The following is a 16,413-nucleotide window of genomic DNA, read 5'->3' as shown; positions in this document are numbered from 1 at the left end:
AATGTTTGATTAACATGTCTGCTGAATACTAGAGCGAATGTAGTAGTTTCCTTTTCAGTTGTAAGCGAGTGCATTAATCCCTTCATCTTTGAAGTGAGGAAGTTAGGGCAAGAAGTGAGGTGTCACCTGGAAGTAACTTCAGGAAAGTTGAAAAACTGTCCATTGGGATGTGCTACATTTACTTTTATTTTAAGACCTTATTGGGGCTGCCGAATGTCAGGTTTTGCAAACATCAAGGCTATTTATTCTGGAAATCACTTCATGCTTCTTTTTTCCAACCACAATACACTTCAAGTCTCTTCATCATGATCGTGATGGTTCTTTTTCATCCCTGCTTTCTCCACTTCTCACGGTTTCCCTGCCTTACTCATCCTCCTTCTTTCTCTGCTTTCTGCCTTTCTCTCTGTTTCTGAATGGAACCTCAGTGGCGAAAAATAAGTTCCAGTCCCCAAAAATTAGTGCTGGACTCAAATTACACATTGACATAGGAAATAGCTCCAACACATCCCTATCTGTCTTCTCCCAAGAGATTGCAAAAAAAAGATAACCATTTATAGCAAAGAATTGGTCAGTCAGTAAAAAATAAAACAGACTGACATTGTCTGCGTTAAAAGGTCTCTTCAGGATTTTTTTCGAAAGACACTTTTGCTGTACAAGAAGGCCCTTCCATGAATGGTTGTACCATGCAAAGTTTTAAGTTGTCTGATACCTCCCACCTGGCAGAACATGTATCCATTTCACTTGTAGATTGAGCGCGCAAGCTCTCTGACATTTTGTAATCTTATCTGTGGGCTTTTAACCACGCACACCGCACATCCATCACTTTCACTCGTTCATGGACTTGCCTTTCAAAAATCCTTTGTTATCATTGATAAATGCTTTACGTTTGTCCCTCCTTCGGGCAATTTTGTTACTGTCTTGGCCATGAACACAGTTACAAGGATAATTGCATGTTTGCCAATAGGTTTGACTGTGAGCAAACTTCTTTTTCCTTTTGTGTCTCTCCTTTGCTCTAATGCTCATGCAGCCGTAGTGATTAAATTGGCTTGCTTATGTCAACTCTTTTACTTTTCATTTTCAATTTATGTGGCAAGAAAAGTCCAGCTAGGAATTTACAACGCTAACAGCTCTAACTTGAGCAAACGCGAGACCCATTGCATTGCAAATGCTTGTTCACACTGGGAAGTATCTGTGCCTCTAGTAAGATTGTGTAAGCTACATTCCTTAGTAACAGAATTTAAAACTGTTTCTTTCAACAGACTTAAATCCACAAATTGCATGCAAAAAATCCAACATACTATGTGGGTCATTATGACCCAGGCGGACGGCGTCAATATGGAGAAAAGTACGGCCAACAGGCTGGTGGTACTTTTCTCCATATTAAGCCAAACCGCCAGTGTACCACACTGACTGCCATGGCGGTAACGACCGCCGGGCTGGAGACTTCACTTTCCAGCCCGACGGCCGTCACTTGTCCGTCTGCGGGATTATGACCCCGCCTACCGCCATGGTTTTCGTGGCAACCTTACCGCCATGAAAACCATGGCAGTAGGCACTATCAGTCCACAGCTTCCCTGTCACTGATAGAGGTCTTCCACACCCACCCCCCTCCCCAAGTTTAACCCACCCCCCCCCTCCCCTCCAGGCCCCCCCACTACATACACGCACCTTCATTCAGACACGAACACACGCATACACACACTCATTCCCACATTCATCCATGCATGCATACATCCATTCACACACACATCCACACACACTGACATACATACACACATTCACACAACACAACATATATGCACTCACACATCCATACATGCACACACATACAACACACATCACAAACCCGCATACACGCACGTACAGACATACACCCCCCCACACACACACACAACACCCCCCAACCCCCTACTTGTTGTCAGGGGGTCGCCAGGCAGGAGATGCCAGGCCGTATCATGGGTCATGATACAGTCTGCGGCGGTCTACTGGCATGGCACTGTTGCTGGCAGCAGCGCCACCGTACCGCCATCTGCTGGCATGGTGAGCAAAATAATGGATGGATTAAACCCAGATCTGTGACTGGGGGTGAATGTTTGATTGGTTCCGCATTCCGTCCATCCAGTTACACTATCCCACAGCGTTTGTATTTTGCTTTGCTTTTGCCGCCCTAAGTGCGCCGGATATGCCCAGACGTGGGTCCCGGGCTCACTGTGCCACTGGATTCAAGCTAGCCTGGCTGAAGAGGGGTGAAACCCCGAAACCGGTCCCAGGATGCTTGTTTCCGGTCCAGGGAGAACCTGGCCTGGCAGTTCGGGCTGGACTGTTCCCCTGTGGAACAGGGTCAAGTCTGATTTGCATATGGCTGGGTTCAAACTGGGGTGGCATGGTGAGCAAAATAATGGATGGATTAAACCCAGATCTGTGACTGGGGGTGAATGTTTGATTGGTTCCGCATTCCGTCCATCCAGTTACGCTATCCCACAGCGTTTGTATTTTGCTTTGCTTTTGCCGCCCTAAGTGCGCCGGGTATGCCCAGACGTGGGTCCCGGGCTCACTGTGCCACTGGATTCAAGCTAGCCTGGCTGAAGAGGGGTGAAACCCCGAAACCGGTCCCAGGATGCTTGTTTCCGGTCCAGGGAGAACCTGGCCTGGCAGTTCGGGCTGGACTGTTCCCTTGTGGAACAGGGTCAAGACTGATTTGCATATGGCTGGGTTCAAACTGGGGTGGCATGGTGAGCAAAATAATGGATGGATTAAACCCAGATCTGTGACTGGGGGTGAATGTTTGATTGGTTCCGCATTCCGTCCATCCAGTTACACTATCCCACAGCGTTTGTATTTTGCTTTGCTTTTGCCGCCCTAAGTGCGCCGGATATGCCCAGACGTGGGTCCCGGGCTCACTGTGCCACTGGATTCAAGCTAGCCTGGCTGAAGAGGGGTGAAACCCCGAAACCGGTCCCAGGATGCTTGTTTCCGGTCCAGGGAGAACCTGGCCTGGCAGTTCGGGCTGGACTGTTCCCCTGTGGAACAGGGTCAAGACTGATTTGCATATGGCTGGGTTCAAACTGGGGTGGCATGGTGAGCAAAATAATGGATGGATTAAACCCAGATCTGTGACTGGGGTGAATGTTTGATTGGTTCCGCATTCCGTCCATCCAGTTACGCTATCCCACAGCGTTTGTATTTTGCTTTGCTTTTGCCGCCCTAAGTTCGCCGGGTATGCCCAGACGTGGGTCCCGGGCTCACTGTGCCACTGGATTCAAGCTAGCCTGGCTGAAGAGGGGTGAAACCCCGAAACCGGTCCCAGGATGCTTGTTTCCGGTCCAGGGAGAACCTGGCCTGGCAGTTCGGGCTGGACTGTTCCCTTGTGGAACAGGGTCAAGACTGATTTGCATATGGCTGGGTTCAAACTGGGGTGGCATGGTGAGTAAAATAATGGATGGATTAAACCCAGATCTGTGACTGGGGGTGAATGTTTGATTGGTTCCGCATTCCGTCCATCCAGTTACGCTATCCCACAGCGTTTGTATTTTGCTTTGCTTTTGCCGCCCTAAGTGCGCCGGGTATGCCCAGACGTGGGTCCCGGGCTCACTGTGCCACTGGATTCAAGCTAGCCTGGCTGAAGAGGGGTGAAACCCCAAAACCGGTCCCAGGATGCTTGTTTCCGGTCCAGGGAGAACCTGGCCTGGCAGTTCGGGCTGGACTGTTCCCTTGTGGAACAGGGTCAAGACTGATTTGCATATGGCTGGGTTCAAACTGGGGTGGCATGGTGAGCAAAATAATGGATGGATTAAACCCAGATCTGTGACTGGGGGTGAATGTTTGATTGGTTCCGCATTCCGTCCATCCAGTTACGCTATCCCACAGCGTTTGTATTTTGCTTTGCTTTTGCCGCCCTAAGTGCGCCGGGTATGCCCAAACGTGGGTCCCGGGCTCACTGTGCCATTGGATTCAAGCTAGCCTGGCTGAAGAGGGGTGAAACCCCGAAACCGGTCCCAGGATGCTTGTTTCCGGTCCAGGGAGAACCTGGCCTGGCAGTTCGGGCTGGACTGTTCCCTTGTGGAACAGGGTCAAGACTGATTTGCATATGGCTGGGTTCAAACTGGGGTGGCATGTGAGCAAAATAATGGATGGATTAAACCCAGATCTGTGACTGGGGGTGAATGTTTGATTGGTTCCGCATTCCATCCATCCAGTTACGCTATCCCACAGCGTTTGTATTTTGCTTTGCTTTTGCCGCCCTAAGTGCGCCGGGTATGCCCAGACGTGGGTCCCGGGCTCACTGTGCCACTGGATTCAAGCTAGCCTGGCTGAAGAGGGGTGAAACCCCGAAACCGGTCCCAGGATGCTTGTTTCCGGTCCAGGGAGAACCTGGCCTGGCAGTTCGGGCTGGACTGTTCCCTTGTGGAACAGGGTCAAGACTGATTTGCATATGGCTGGGTTCAAACTGGGGTGGCATGGTGAGCAAAATAATGGATGGATTAAACCCAGATCTGTGACTGGGGGTGAATGTTTGATTGGTTCCGCATTCCGTCCATCCAGTTACGCTATCCCACAGCGTTTGTATTTTGCTTTGCTTTTGCCGCCCTAAGTGCGCCGGGTATGCCCAGACGTGGGTCCCGGGCTCACTGTGCCACTGGATTCAAGCTAGCCTGGCTGAAGAGGGGTGAAACCCCGAAACCGGTCCCAGGATGCTTGTTTCCGGTCCAGGGAGAACCTTGCCTGGCAGTTCGGGCTGGACTGTTCCCTTGTGGAACAGGGTCAAGACTGATTTGCATATGGCTGGGTTCAAACTGGGGTGGCATGGTGAGCAAAATAATGGATGGATTAAACCCAGATCTGTGACTGGGGGTGAATGTTTGATTGGTTCCGCATTCCGTCCATCCAGTTACGCTATCCCACAGCGTTTGTATTTTGCTTTGCTTTTGCCGCCCTAAGTGCGCCGGGTATGCCCAGACGTGGGTCCCGGGCTCACTGTGCCACTGGATTCAAGCTAGCCTGGCTGAAGAGGGGTGAAACCCCGAAACCGGTCCCAGGATGCTTGTTTCCGGTCCAGGGAGAACCTGGCCTGGCAGTTCGGGCTGGACTGTTCCCCTGTGGAACAGGGTCAAGTCTGATTTGCATATGGCTGGGTTCAAACTGGGGTGGCATGGTGAGCAAAATAATGGATGGATTAAACCCAGATCTGTGACTGGGGGTGAATGTTTGATTGGTTCTGCATTCCGTCCATCCAGTTACGCTATCCCACAGCGTTTGTATTTTGCTTTGCTTTTGCCGCCCTAAGTGCGCCGGGTATGCCCAGACGTGGGTCCCGGGCTCACTGTGCCACTGGATTCAAGCTAGCCTGGCTGAAGAGGGGTGAAACCCCGAAACCGGTCCCAGGATGCTTGTTTCCGGTCCAGGGAGAACCTGGCCTGGCAGTTCGGGCTGGACTGTTCCCTTGTGGAACAGGGTCAAGACTGATTTGCATATGGCTGGGTTCAAACTGGGGTGGCATGGTGAGCAAAATAATGGATGGATTAAACCCAGATCTGTGACTGGGGGTGAATGTTTGATTGGTTCCGCATTCCGTCCATCCAGTTACGCTATCCCACAGCGTTTGTATTTTGCTTTGTTTTTGCCGCCCTAAGTGCGCCGGGTATGCCCAGACGTGGGTCCCGGGCTCACTGTGCCACTGGATTCAAGCTAGCCTGGCTGAAGAGGGGTGAAACCCCGAAACCGGTCCCAGGATGCTTGTTTCCGGTCCAGGGAGAACCTGGCCTGGCAGTTCGGCCTGGACTGTTCCCTTGTGGAACAGGGTCAAGACTGATTTGCATATGGCTGGGTTCAAACTGGGGTGGCATGGTGAGCAAAATAATGGATGGATTAAACCCAGATCTGTGACTGGGGGTGAATGTTTGATTGGTTCCGCATTCCGTCCATCCAGTTACGCTATCCCACAGCGTTTGTATTTTGCTTTGCTTTTGCTTCCCTAAGTGCGCCGGGTATGCCCAGACGTGGGACCCGGGCTCACTGTGCCACTGGATTCAAGCTAGCCTGGCTGAAGAGGGGTGAAACTGCTTGTTTCCGGTCCAGGGAGAACCTGGCCTGGCAGTTCGGGCTGGACTGTTCCCTTGTGGAACAGGGTCAAGACTGATTTGCATATGGCTGGGTTCAAACTGGGGTGGCATGGTGAGCAAAATAATGGATGGATTAAACCCAGATCTGTGACTGGGGGTGAATGTTTGATTGGTTCCGCATTCCGTCCATCCAGTTACGCTATCCCACAGCGTTTGTATTTTGCTTTGCTTTTGCCGCCCTAAGTGCGCCGGGTATGCCCAGACGTGGGTCCCGGGCTCACTGTGCCACTGGATTCAAGCTAGCCTGGCTGAAGAGGGGTGAAACCCCGAAACCGGTCCCAGGATGCTTGTTTCCGGTCCAGGGAGAACCTGGCCTGGCAGTTCGGGCTGGACTGTTCCCTGTGGAACAGGGTCAAGACTGATTTGCATATGGCTGGGTTCAAACTGGGGTGGCATGGTGAGCAAAATAATGGATGGATTAAACCCAGATCTGTGACTGGGGGTGAATGTTTGATTGGTTCCGCATTCCGTCCATCCAGTTACGCTATCCCACAGCGTTTGTATTTTGCTTTGCTTTTGCCGCCCTAAGTGCGCCGGGTATGCCCAGACGTGGGTCCCGGGCTCACTGTGCCACTGGATTCAAGCTAGCCTGGCTGAAGAGGGGTGAAACCCCGAAACCGGTCCCAGGATGCTTGTTTCCGGTCCAGGGAGAACCTGGCCTGGCAGTTCGGGCTGGACTGTTCCCTTGTGGAACAGGGTCAAGACTGATTTGCATATGGCTGGGTTCAAACTGGGGTGGCATGGTGAGCAAAATAATGGATGGATTAAACCCAGATCTGTGACTGGGGGTGAATATTTGATTGGTTCCGCATTCCGTCCATCCAGTTACGCTATCCCACAGCGTTTGTATTTTGCTTTGCTTTTGCCGCCCTAAGTGCGCCGGGTATGCCCAGACGTGGGTCCCGGGCTCACTGTGCCACTGGATTCAAGCTAGCCTGGCTGAAGAGGGGTGAAACCCCGAAACCGGTCCCAGGATGCTTGTTTCCGGTCCAGGGAGAACCTGGCCTGGCAGTTCGGGCTGGACTGTTCCCCTGTGGAACAGGGTCAAGACTGATTTGCATATGGCTGGGTTCAAACTGGGGTGGCATGGTGAGCAAAATAATGGATGGATTAAACCCAGATCTGTGACTGGGGGTGAATGTTTGATTGGTTCCGCATTCCGTCCATCCAGTTACGCTATCCCACAGCGTTTCTATTTTGCTTTGCCACAGCCGGATTTCAGCCATCCTTCTGGCAGAAATCCGGCTGTGGTCATAATCCGGTTGACGGCTGGTAGCCGCAGCGACGGTCTTTTGGCGGCCATTGCCGCCGCGGTAGGTGGTTTTTACCGCTGGGGTCAAAATGACCCCCTATATTCCTTAAAATCCTGCATGAAAAATTGACTGGCCTTCAATGAAACGTTTACTTCCCTACCTTATTTTTTAATGCATCTCTGCTTTCCTTCTGACTTCTGCCTCTTCTGTACATAAATCGCTCTAAATCTCATGCCTGTCCCTCTTCAGATCTTTTTTGGAAACCATAACTCTTTATTAATTCCAGCAAGCAATTGCTTCTCACATAGCTCCCACTGAGGATCACTTCTATGGCAATAATGCACCACAAAGAAACTGGAGTGAATGCGTGGAATAAGCATGCAAAACTTACCCCAATAACTAATAGATTGACCACATACCTTGGGCTCCCAGGTAGCGTGCTACTCACCGTTAAGCACTTCAACACGTCGTCAGGAGTAGTAAGCGCTATGTAAATGCAATTTAAATAATTTAGACTCTGATACCTTCTAATGTGGGAAAATCCAGAATTTACAATCTAAACCCTCAGTGGTAGGTCCTGTAAGGGCCTGCATCATTCAGGTCTCCTATTGCCTATCAGACAGCAAAGGCGGTACCTCTAGGTCAGAGGTGGCTTCTGTAGTATAGGTTGCAGGGTCCTCTCCATTGAGATTAGGTAACCCCTGGCATAATGGTCTTTCCACTGCCCCTTGTTCTCCTCTTGGGTTCCTGAATCATAAACGTAGGGTGGTACTCTCAAAGATGTTCTGTGACGCAATCTGAGTGCTCATACTCTCGTTTCTCTCTTGTAGGGTTAATTTGCTGCCTATAATGCAGTCTATAGGTTGGCTCTAACAGATGCCTTTCGCAGGGCACTCACCCTCCGCCATTCCGCGGTCACAGGGTACCTGGTGGACGTGAACCATCAAGTGATTATCTGGGGAAACCAACTTTCCACCACCAGGATCCAGCGGGCACGGGTATCACACTGTCCAGTCACTGAGGCCCCATCCACTGAAGTCTCCTCGAAGTACCTCTCAGCGTTGTCACGTACGACAACTTCACCCTTAGGGTCCACCTCCCATCTAAGGGACACCAGAGCACACTTTCCCATCCTTGTGTGTCAGCGTACAATGAAAACAAAGACCAAACACTGTTTAGAAATCATTTTTATTCTAATAGCAAATCATCATCAGTAACACATTGTGTTCCACAACATAAAAATATTAATAATTTATCCTGGAAAGGGTATGACCATCAGCCATGTCAAAATATCTACCCTGTCCAAGACACTGGCGTACCCCTCATCTGTGACAGAGCTCTCCATCTCTGTCAAAATGTTAAGCTCCGAGATGCACACGTATCTAGTCTGCTGTAATGGCACAAAAAAGCCCTCAGTAAGATACACGTTAACACACTGCTCAGCGGTTGCAGTTTATTCCTTGCTCACTCACTATCAAAACACACACACCTAGATACACGCCCACATTTACTCAAGCCCTGTGAGAAGAGACACCCTTTGGTGGATACACAATCATTATTACCACACGTGATGCGCAAGTCATCCACATGCAGCTAGACGCACACACATTTACACACACTCTTTGCACCATCAAAGTCTGGGGGGGATGCACGGTTCCTTATTTCCTGTGAAACACAGTGAATGGCGCCCTCTGAAGGACACTTTTACTCATACATATTGGAGGCCACATGAAAACTCATAACTCGCTAGCCATACTGTAATTCATACCAACATTAAAAAACGAACTGCACATGATCTTGGACCAAGCCATATCGCTGCACTTTCTCTCCTTGACCGCCCCGCAGCCTTCAACACCGTGGCCCAGATTCTCAAAGGTTTAGCATCGGTTTAGTGTTACTTTTTTAATGAAAAATCAACGCGAAACTTTTTTTGCCATTCATAAACCAACGCAAATAGGTATTTGCGCTGGTTTGTGAGGCAAAGTAATGCAAAGCGGCGTGAAACGCTCCTTTGAATTACTTTGCATCAAGGGGGCGTTGCACGGGTAGTACATGGGTATACCCTTGACACCATCCATGTTTTTGATGCTAAACCCTATTCTGAATCATCAGAAGAAAGGGTTTAGTTCCGAAAATGAACACCTTTTAAAAGCAGGCGCAAAATGGAGTAATGTTTTTATTTCTCCCTGCTTTCCGACTCTGCATGTGTGCTGCACTGTACAGCACACATACAAAGTGGGGAAAGTATTTGCACTTGCCTAGGCATAGTATTGAATAACCTTCCTGTACAAAACATATGCTAGACTCACCAACGCACCCTGGCACTATGGTGCAAAGGTGTGTGCGTGGCACATGACAGCTGAACACAGCGCCGGCACTAGGGAAAGGGGAAGAGAGTGCCGCAAAGGTGTGTGCGTGGCGCATGACAGCTGAACACAGCGCCGGCGCTAGGGAAAGGGGAAGAGAGTGCCGCAAAGGTGTGTGCGTGGCGCATGACAGCTGAACACAGCGCCGGCGCTAGGGAAAGGGGAAGAGAGTGCCGCAAAGGTGTGTGCGTGGTGCATGACAGCTGAACACAGCGCCGGCACTAGGGAAAGGGGAAGAGAGTGCCGCAAAGGTGTGTGCGTGGTGCATGACAGCTGAACACAGCGCCGGCGCTAGGGAAAGGGGAGGAGAGTGCCGCAAAGGTGTGTGCGTGGCGCATGACAGCTGAAAACAGCGCTGGCGCTAGGGAAAGGGGAGGAGAGTGCCATTTCTATCAGAATATGGCGTTCTGCTCCCTCCTTGTCACGCAGCGCAGCAACTCTGGGCGCTGCGCTGCCTTGCCCATCACCCACCAGAATCTGGGCCCTCCTGTCATACCATGTTGGCGTTGAGGCTGAATTTAGAACATATGTTTTCAGCTGTATCCATTGTCTACTTCGTGTTCCTCTTTCTCGCATGTGTTTCTCTCTTCTCTCTCCCTCCCTCAGTGGCAGTTCTCGCTCCCCCCGACCTTCCATTGCAGTTTTTGTTTCTCCACCCCCTAATCTGTTGTGTGCTCTCCCTCCTCACTACCATTGTCCGTTTGCCTCCACATTCCCCACCGCCCACACTCTGATATCAGTTTGCTTCCCCACAGTGCGTTATTTGTAGATAAAAAGGTGCCGGTGCTCAAAGCTCTCCTCTGAAACACGCGGGTGCTGCTATTAAATGTGCGAACACGGAATACTGAGGCAGAGTAACCATGAAGACATCTTGGGCCTCTTTCATCTATTTACTGACACATCCTGCCCCTCCAGCTCACTCCTGCAGCTTTCTGCTTTCTAACTTTGTGACTTGGTTTTCACTTTTCTCTTCCTCCGTCTTTACCATATGTGTCTTTTGCTACAAGAGCTCGCAGCGAATGCTTGAGGCAGAAGAATAAGCCCCGGCCCGCAAAAATGAGTGCCGGTGCTCAGCACCGGAAACAACAAGCACAAATTAAGCACTGCTTCCCCATCCCCGCCTGCCCTCAACTGTTCATTAGCGCTATAGTGGAAAAGCACATCGCACACATTTTTTATTCAATAACCCATCTCAGATTGGTAAATACATAGGGAAAAAACTACTCATTTTGTAGGCACACTCATCGCTGTTAGTGTGCGACATTTAAAAAAAACTTGACGGCTGCTTCTTTGTACTTTTTTCCCTACAATTTACAATATTTTCAGCCATGCTGCACAGCAGCGCGGCATGGCTAAAAATCATGGATAACAATCATTGCCAAAGCCAATAGGTCTCAAACGCGAGACCTATTGGCTTTGCCAATGCTTGTTGCTTAGAGCGCGTAAGATCAGGAAGTCTCGTCCGGGTGACAAAGCTTTCTCCTCGCAGACCGCAAAAGCGTGGAATTCTCTCGGTACTGAGACTGGATGCCGTTCTATCTACCTCGGCCTTTGGAGGAAACTGAAAACCTGCCTTTCGAAAGAATAATACTTGACTTGCAGTGTGTTTAGCTTCGCACCAGGACTCCCCGTGCAACAGCGAACTCCAGAAATATAAGATGATATGGGGGAGGGCACACAATATTCTCACCTTGTAATAATCAGTTACTGGCACGCACAACACACACAAATATAATTTCACAGGCGGTGGAGCACTGTTACTCAGTGCTGTATGCACTTATTCACGTGCGATACACTTGTTTACACACTGGAATATGGTCATTCATTTCCAGTGATCCATGCGATAATGACCGCACAATATGGGCCACATAGTAATTTACACTTTGTCTGCTAACGGCCACTCTCCCAACCACGTCACCGTCATGGCATCTGGTAGAACCAAGAAAGGACTGCACACCCTACTTGTGTGCATGTATGTGAAATCCAAACCCCATTCCATGCTCCGGTCCTGCTCTTTGGGTCACTCATCCATCCGCGTCAAACAGGCTCCTCTGTACCCCGCAGCAGGCCTGCAGATGCTGTGTTCTGTCTTTACTCTGGGTTTTCCTCACATTTACACGAACCAACTTTCTTGCTGTAACTAAAAGCAGTTGCTGCCTCTGCAGCTTTCAACTTTGTTCAATTAGTACGTCTTGTCTTTACATTTCACTTGTTTTTTTATAATTGATGGATCCACCTGGGTTTTCTTAAAAGCTGCCAGTCTTCCTTGGCACATCCTGTTTCTTGGTTTTCCCTTTGTTTCCTGAAGAAAGCTTGTAATCGCTGCCAGCCGTGTCACTCATTGTTCGAGCTTCCAAGCTTCATGCTAGCATCCCCTGCAGTCGGCCTGTGCTGTTATCCTGTTCTCAGTTCGTGCTGTTTCCCTGTCTCTGCTGCTTTTTCATGCGTCTTGCCTGTGCTTACTTCCTGTGCCTGACTCACGTCTCTCCCTGTGACTGCTTTGTAGCTGTCCTCGCGGTGTTCTGTTTATCTTCCGCCTGTGGGGTACCTTGTACTGCTGAGGACCAGTGCTTAATTTGTGCTTGTTGTTTCACTTATTTTTGAGGGCCGGCGCTTATTCTTCTGCCTCAAGCATTTACTACGAGCAAAATACACGTATGGGAAAGACGGAGGAAGAGAAAAACGAAAAAGCGTCACAATGGGAGAAAGCAGAAAGCTGCAGGAGTGAGCTGAAGGGGCAGGGAGGGGCTTTATGTGGATTGAAGAGGCTCGAGATGGCAGCGGGATTACACCGCCCCAGTATTCCGTGTTTGTACATTTAATTGCAGCAGCCACGTGTTTAAGAGGAGGGCTTTGGGCACCGGCACCTTTTTGTTTACAAATTAAGCACTGCTGAGGACATTCTGTCTCTATGAACTGTGCTAGTCACTTTTCCTTTCTCTATTTCAATGGAATGTCGCAGCCACGTTTCTCTCTCTCTCTCTCTCTCTCTCTCTCTCTCTCTCTCTCTCTCTCTCTCTCTCTCTCTCTCTCTCTCTCTCTCTCTCTCTCTCTATATATATATATATATATATATATATATATATATATATATATATATATATATATATATATATAACTTCGGTGGCCAATTTGTCTTTCTCTATTTCTATGGGCCATGGTGGGAAGTTTTCCTCTAGTTTCCGGTCTGAGCTCCGTTGACCAGGCTTTAGGCTCTGTTCTGTGAACTATAGTCAGGTCTCTGGCTTTTTCTTGAGTCCGGGTGGTTAAGTACAGCATTTTAGGTGTTAAGTCCAGTGTGGCCTATACTCATTAACCTTAGCGTGTTGTCAGTGCCACCCAGTTACATATCTGAGACTCGCAGCATTCACTTTAGTGAGTGACCTGCGTGAAGTGGCCCTGTCTACCGTATACAGCAAGCAGATTAACCCTGGCCAACAAGCTGATCCATTCCAGCTCAGTCAGAAGGTAGTAATGGTCTGTGCTATTTTTGGCTTGGCTCCTTGTTCTTCGTTTCACTAGCTAAACCTATATTACTGTTCTCAGCAGTCTCTTTCTCAGCCTGCATTCCAGTCCCAGCGCGGGTACCTTGATTCCACATTAAGTGGTATCCCTCCAAAATCACTTCTGTATGAGACACAGAGTAAATCATACAGAACAGTTATTCACAGCCTGTGGAACACATAGTTATTCACATGGGGTAGGATAGTTAGAACCCACGCAACTTTGTAGGGCCAGGAATGAAGACAGGTATTTACACTCCGGGCTAGTTCTCATCATGTGATGCACACAATTTGTCACACAATTTGGGACACACTCATTTATTGACACATTGTGGGCCTGTATGTAGTCACACGCCTTCTCACACATAATATACATATATTCTCACAATTTGAGGCTCACGAGTTATTCCACACTCTGATGCTCATAAAAAATACAGTCATTCACCTTCTATGGTACAAGGGCACACACCACTATTCACACCCTGCAATACCCACCATAGGGGAGATGGTCGTTCTAATTGTGATATAGACAGTTGTTCACATTGTGTTGGACTCAGTCATTCACACTTGGCTGCAATCAATTATCCACACCGTTCAGGGTTCACAGAAAAATTCACACCCTTTGATATACCCTGCAAATCACCCCAAATGAAAAACTGTTATTCACATTCTGTAGTAAACACACCTATTCACACCCTCCAGCACACACACATTTTTTTCATATCCTATGATCTCTACACGTGTGTCACACGCTCTGTAATGTATAGATATGACACGATATGCACATTTACAGATAATAACCAGTATAAGTAGCAAAAATGTAAAATTCTACAGATTAATATTCACATCACTGAAATCACCCAGACAAAGCCCGCACCCCATATTTTAACAGGTGACAAACAGGGTGTTATGGAAAGTCTGGCATGAGGCGTGGCTCACGGTGATAGACAGCTCTACTATAAAGTGCCAAGAAGCAAGAATACTTTTCACAAGTTTTAACTGATATCAAAAGAGTAAGAGTTAGTCTCGGCCAGTCTCAGCTTGGGTGGATGCATGGGACGGTGGTGTGTCTGAAAGGGAGGGGATACCAAATCGCATCATAAAGCGTAAATAGCACTACGCAGAAAACACGTAGAGCATTACGCGAAAGACAGATAGAGCATTACGCAAAAAAAAACACGTGGTGGGGCAGGGGGAGTAGAGGGGGGTAGAAAGCCATTTGGAATGAGCGATGTACAGGTGGTGGTGTGCATTTGGTGGTGTGTGTGTGTGCGCGTATAATTCACATGCAACGTGTTTAACACACACCACTAACTACCCCGCTGTACTGGCACAAAATGTTATGCGTGTGGGAGGAAATGACTCCCAGTTAGGGCAAGTGAGACACAAAGCCAGGATGAGACAGGCAGGCTGCAAACGGTTATCTACAGCGAGAGAGAAGGACCCCCATGCATGATCCACGCCAGACGGACCTGGGGTACCACTGCTGGCGGATACACTCTACCTGGAAGGAATACATTGCCACCAGAGCTCCTGTGTCTGGGGGGTGGCGATGAAGAATCTGCAAGTAGATCCGCCCTCAGCTCAGTGGTGGGTAGGGTGGCGAGCTGTGAATGGCTGGATCCACCTTAGTACTGGTACAGCAGAGAGAGGTTCACAGAAGCCACTCCCACCTTGCATGGTCCTCTACAGCATGTGAGGATTGACCGACCAGCTGAGCCCCCCTCTACTTGTGCAAGAGATGATCAGAGGTGGACACCACTGCAGGCTGTGCATGTTCTACTCGCACTGCAGGCAGGAGCGACGGTATCGGTTGTCTGTCGTGACCACCTCCTACTGGTACATTACAAGCCACTGCTAACAGTACACCATTCCTCTTCTTGTACAACCGGAGGACATGGACATCAGCACCTGCTGACAAAGCACCAGTCTTACTTGTACGGCAAGTGGGCGCAGGCAGGGACCCATCCCTTGCCTTGAAGACCAAGCAGAGGTGGACAAGGTCTGCTGCCTGCACGGCGCGCCTTCTATTTGTACAGCAGGTGGACGCGGCTTCCATCGCAGTGGTTGCGGCCTAGTTTCTCCCCCTGTTCTGATACCAAGCAGCGCACCAGGGGCAGGTTGTGCTGGTGCAGAGATGACGCTGCAGTCGCAGCGTTGTTGAAGTGGTTCTCGGCACAGTTATCCCGCGACGGGTTGGAGAGTCGGCGGCGAGAGCGCAGTTCACGGCGGTCAGACAGTTGCTGGCGGAGGTCGGAGACACGTTCTTCTTTCTAAAGAGAGAGGGGAAGAGAGAGAGGAGATAGTTCATGATAAGGGGAGAGGAGACATGACAAAGCTCCACACTTCTAAGATAACAGTTATTGAGCATTCTCCCTCTTTGATACAAGGTATTCTTTGTGGGTCTGGGTCACAAAACATTTTCCATAATTAGGTATGACTTAATCCTGACTTAATCCAGACTTTCCAGGAATAACCTACTTGTGGAAAGGTTTGTGAATGTGTGTGTGTGTGTGTCTGCTCTTGGACACTGAGCCACTGTCTGAAAAAAGTTACGTTTGTCTTCTCTATTGTGTTTTACTAGCAATGTAGCCTAAGATGTCATCCCGCGCCTTTTCCAAAACCACCGGCCATTGTAGTAGCAGTCACTCAACCATGGTGGACAGAGGAGGAAACGCTGGACTCAGACTGCACTAGAAGTCTCAGCAAGAGCTCGGATTGACAGGCACCACCCAACAAGAGAGATGTTCAAGCCGGGGGGATGAAACCATTCTCTAGAGTGGTGAAAACGTCAGCCGGAAGAGGCATTCCAGGAAGACCAGTGCTTTAAATGGGCCGGTACTGTCCAGTACTGAGTACCAGCACTTTTTTATTTTGAGAGGTAGAGTACCGGCATAGCTCAAGAAAAACGTAATACTTTTAATTGGAGAGTACCGGCACTTCTCGGAAACAAGCAGGTACTCTGGCACAGAGTACCTGCACTTTAATTTTTCCATTTCAAGCACTGAGGAAGACCCAGATCAATCAATCAATCAATCAGTATTTGTATAGCGTGGCTAATCACCCCGGGTGTTGGACCTGGCTTTTTGACAGGGACATCCCCAAACTTTTTGCCTCCTTCCTCCTATTTTTTCTGACCTGTTGTTGTTGGCTTTTGACCTCTGAGCACTTT

At 49.2% G+C, this 16,413-nt stretch overlaps 1 protein-coding gene across 1 annotated transcript in view; it reads right to left on the bottom strand.

Annotated features, from left to right (window-relative positions):
* Positions 1-13,546: 13,546 nt before the first annotated feature.
* GABBR1 (gamma-aminobutyric acid type B receptor subunit 1) overlaps positions 13,547-16,413 on the bottom strand; it is a 611,722-nt gene continuing 608,855 nt past the window's right edge. The window contains exon 23 of the mRNA XM_069237404.1: positions 13,547-15,514. Within this exon, the coding sequence (XP_069093505.1) occupies positions 15,269-15,514 (246 nt within the window). The 3' untranslated portion in view covers positions 13,547-15,268. The remainder of the gene's footprint in view (positions 15,515-16,413) is intronic.

The sequence above is a fragment of the Pleurodeles waltl genome, chromosome 6, assembly GCF_031143425.1.
Source record: "Pleurodeles waltl isolate 20211129_DDA chromosome 6, aPleWal1.hap1.20221129, whole genome shotgun sequence".
Classification (NCBI taxonomy): domain Eukaryota; kingdom Metazoa; phylum Chordata; class Amphibia; order Caudata; family Salamandridae; genus Pleurodeles; species Pleurodeles waltl.
This window is presented reverse-complemented; position numbering and strand designations above follow the sequence as displayed.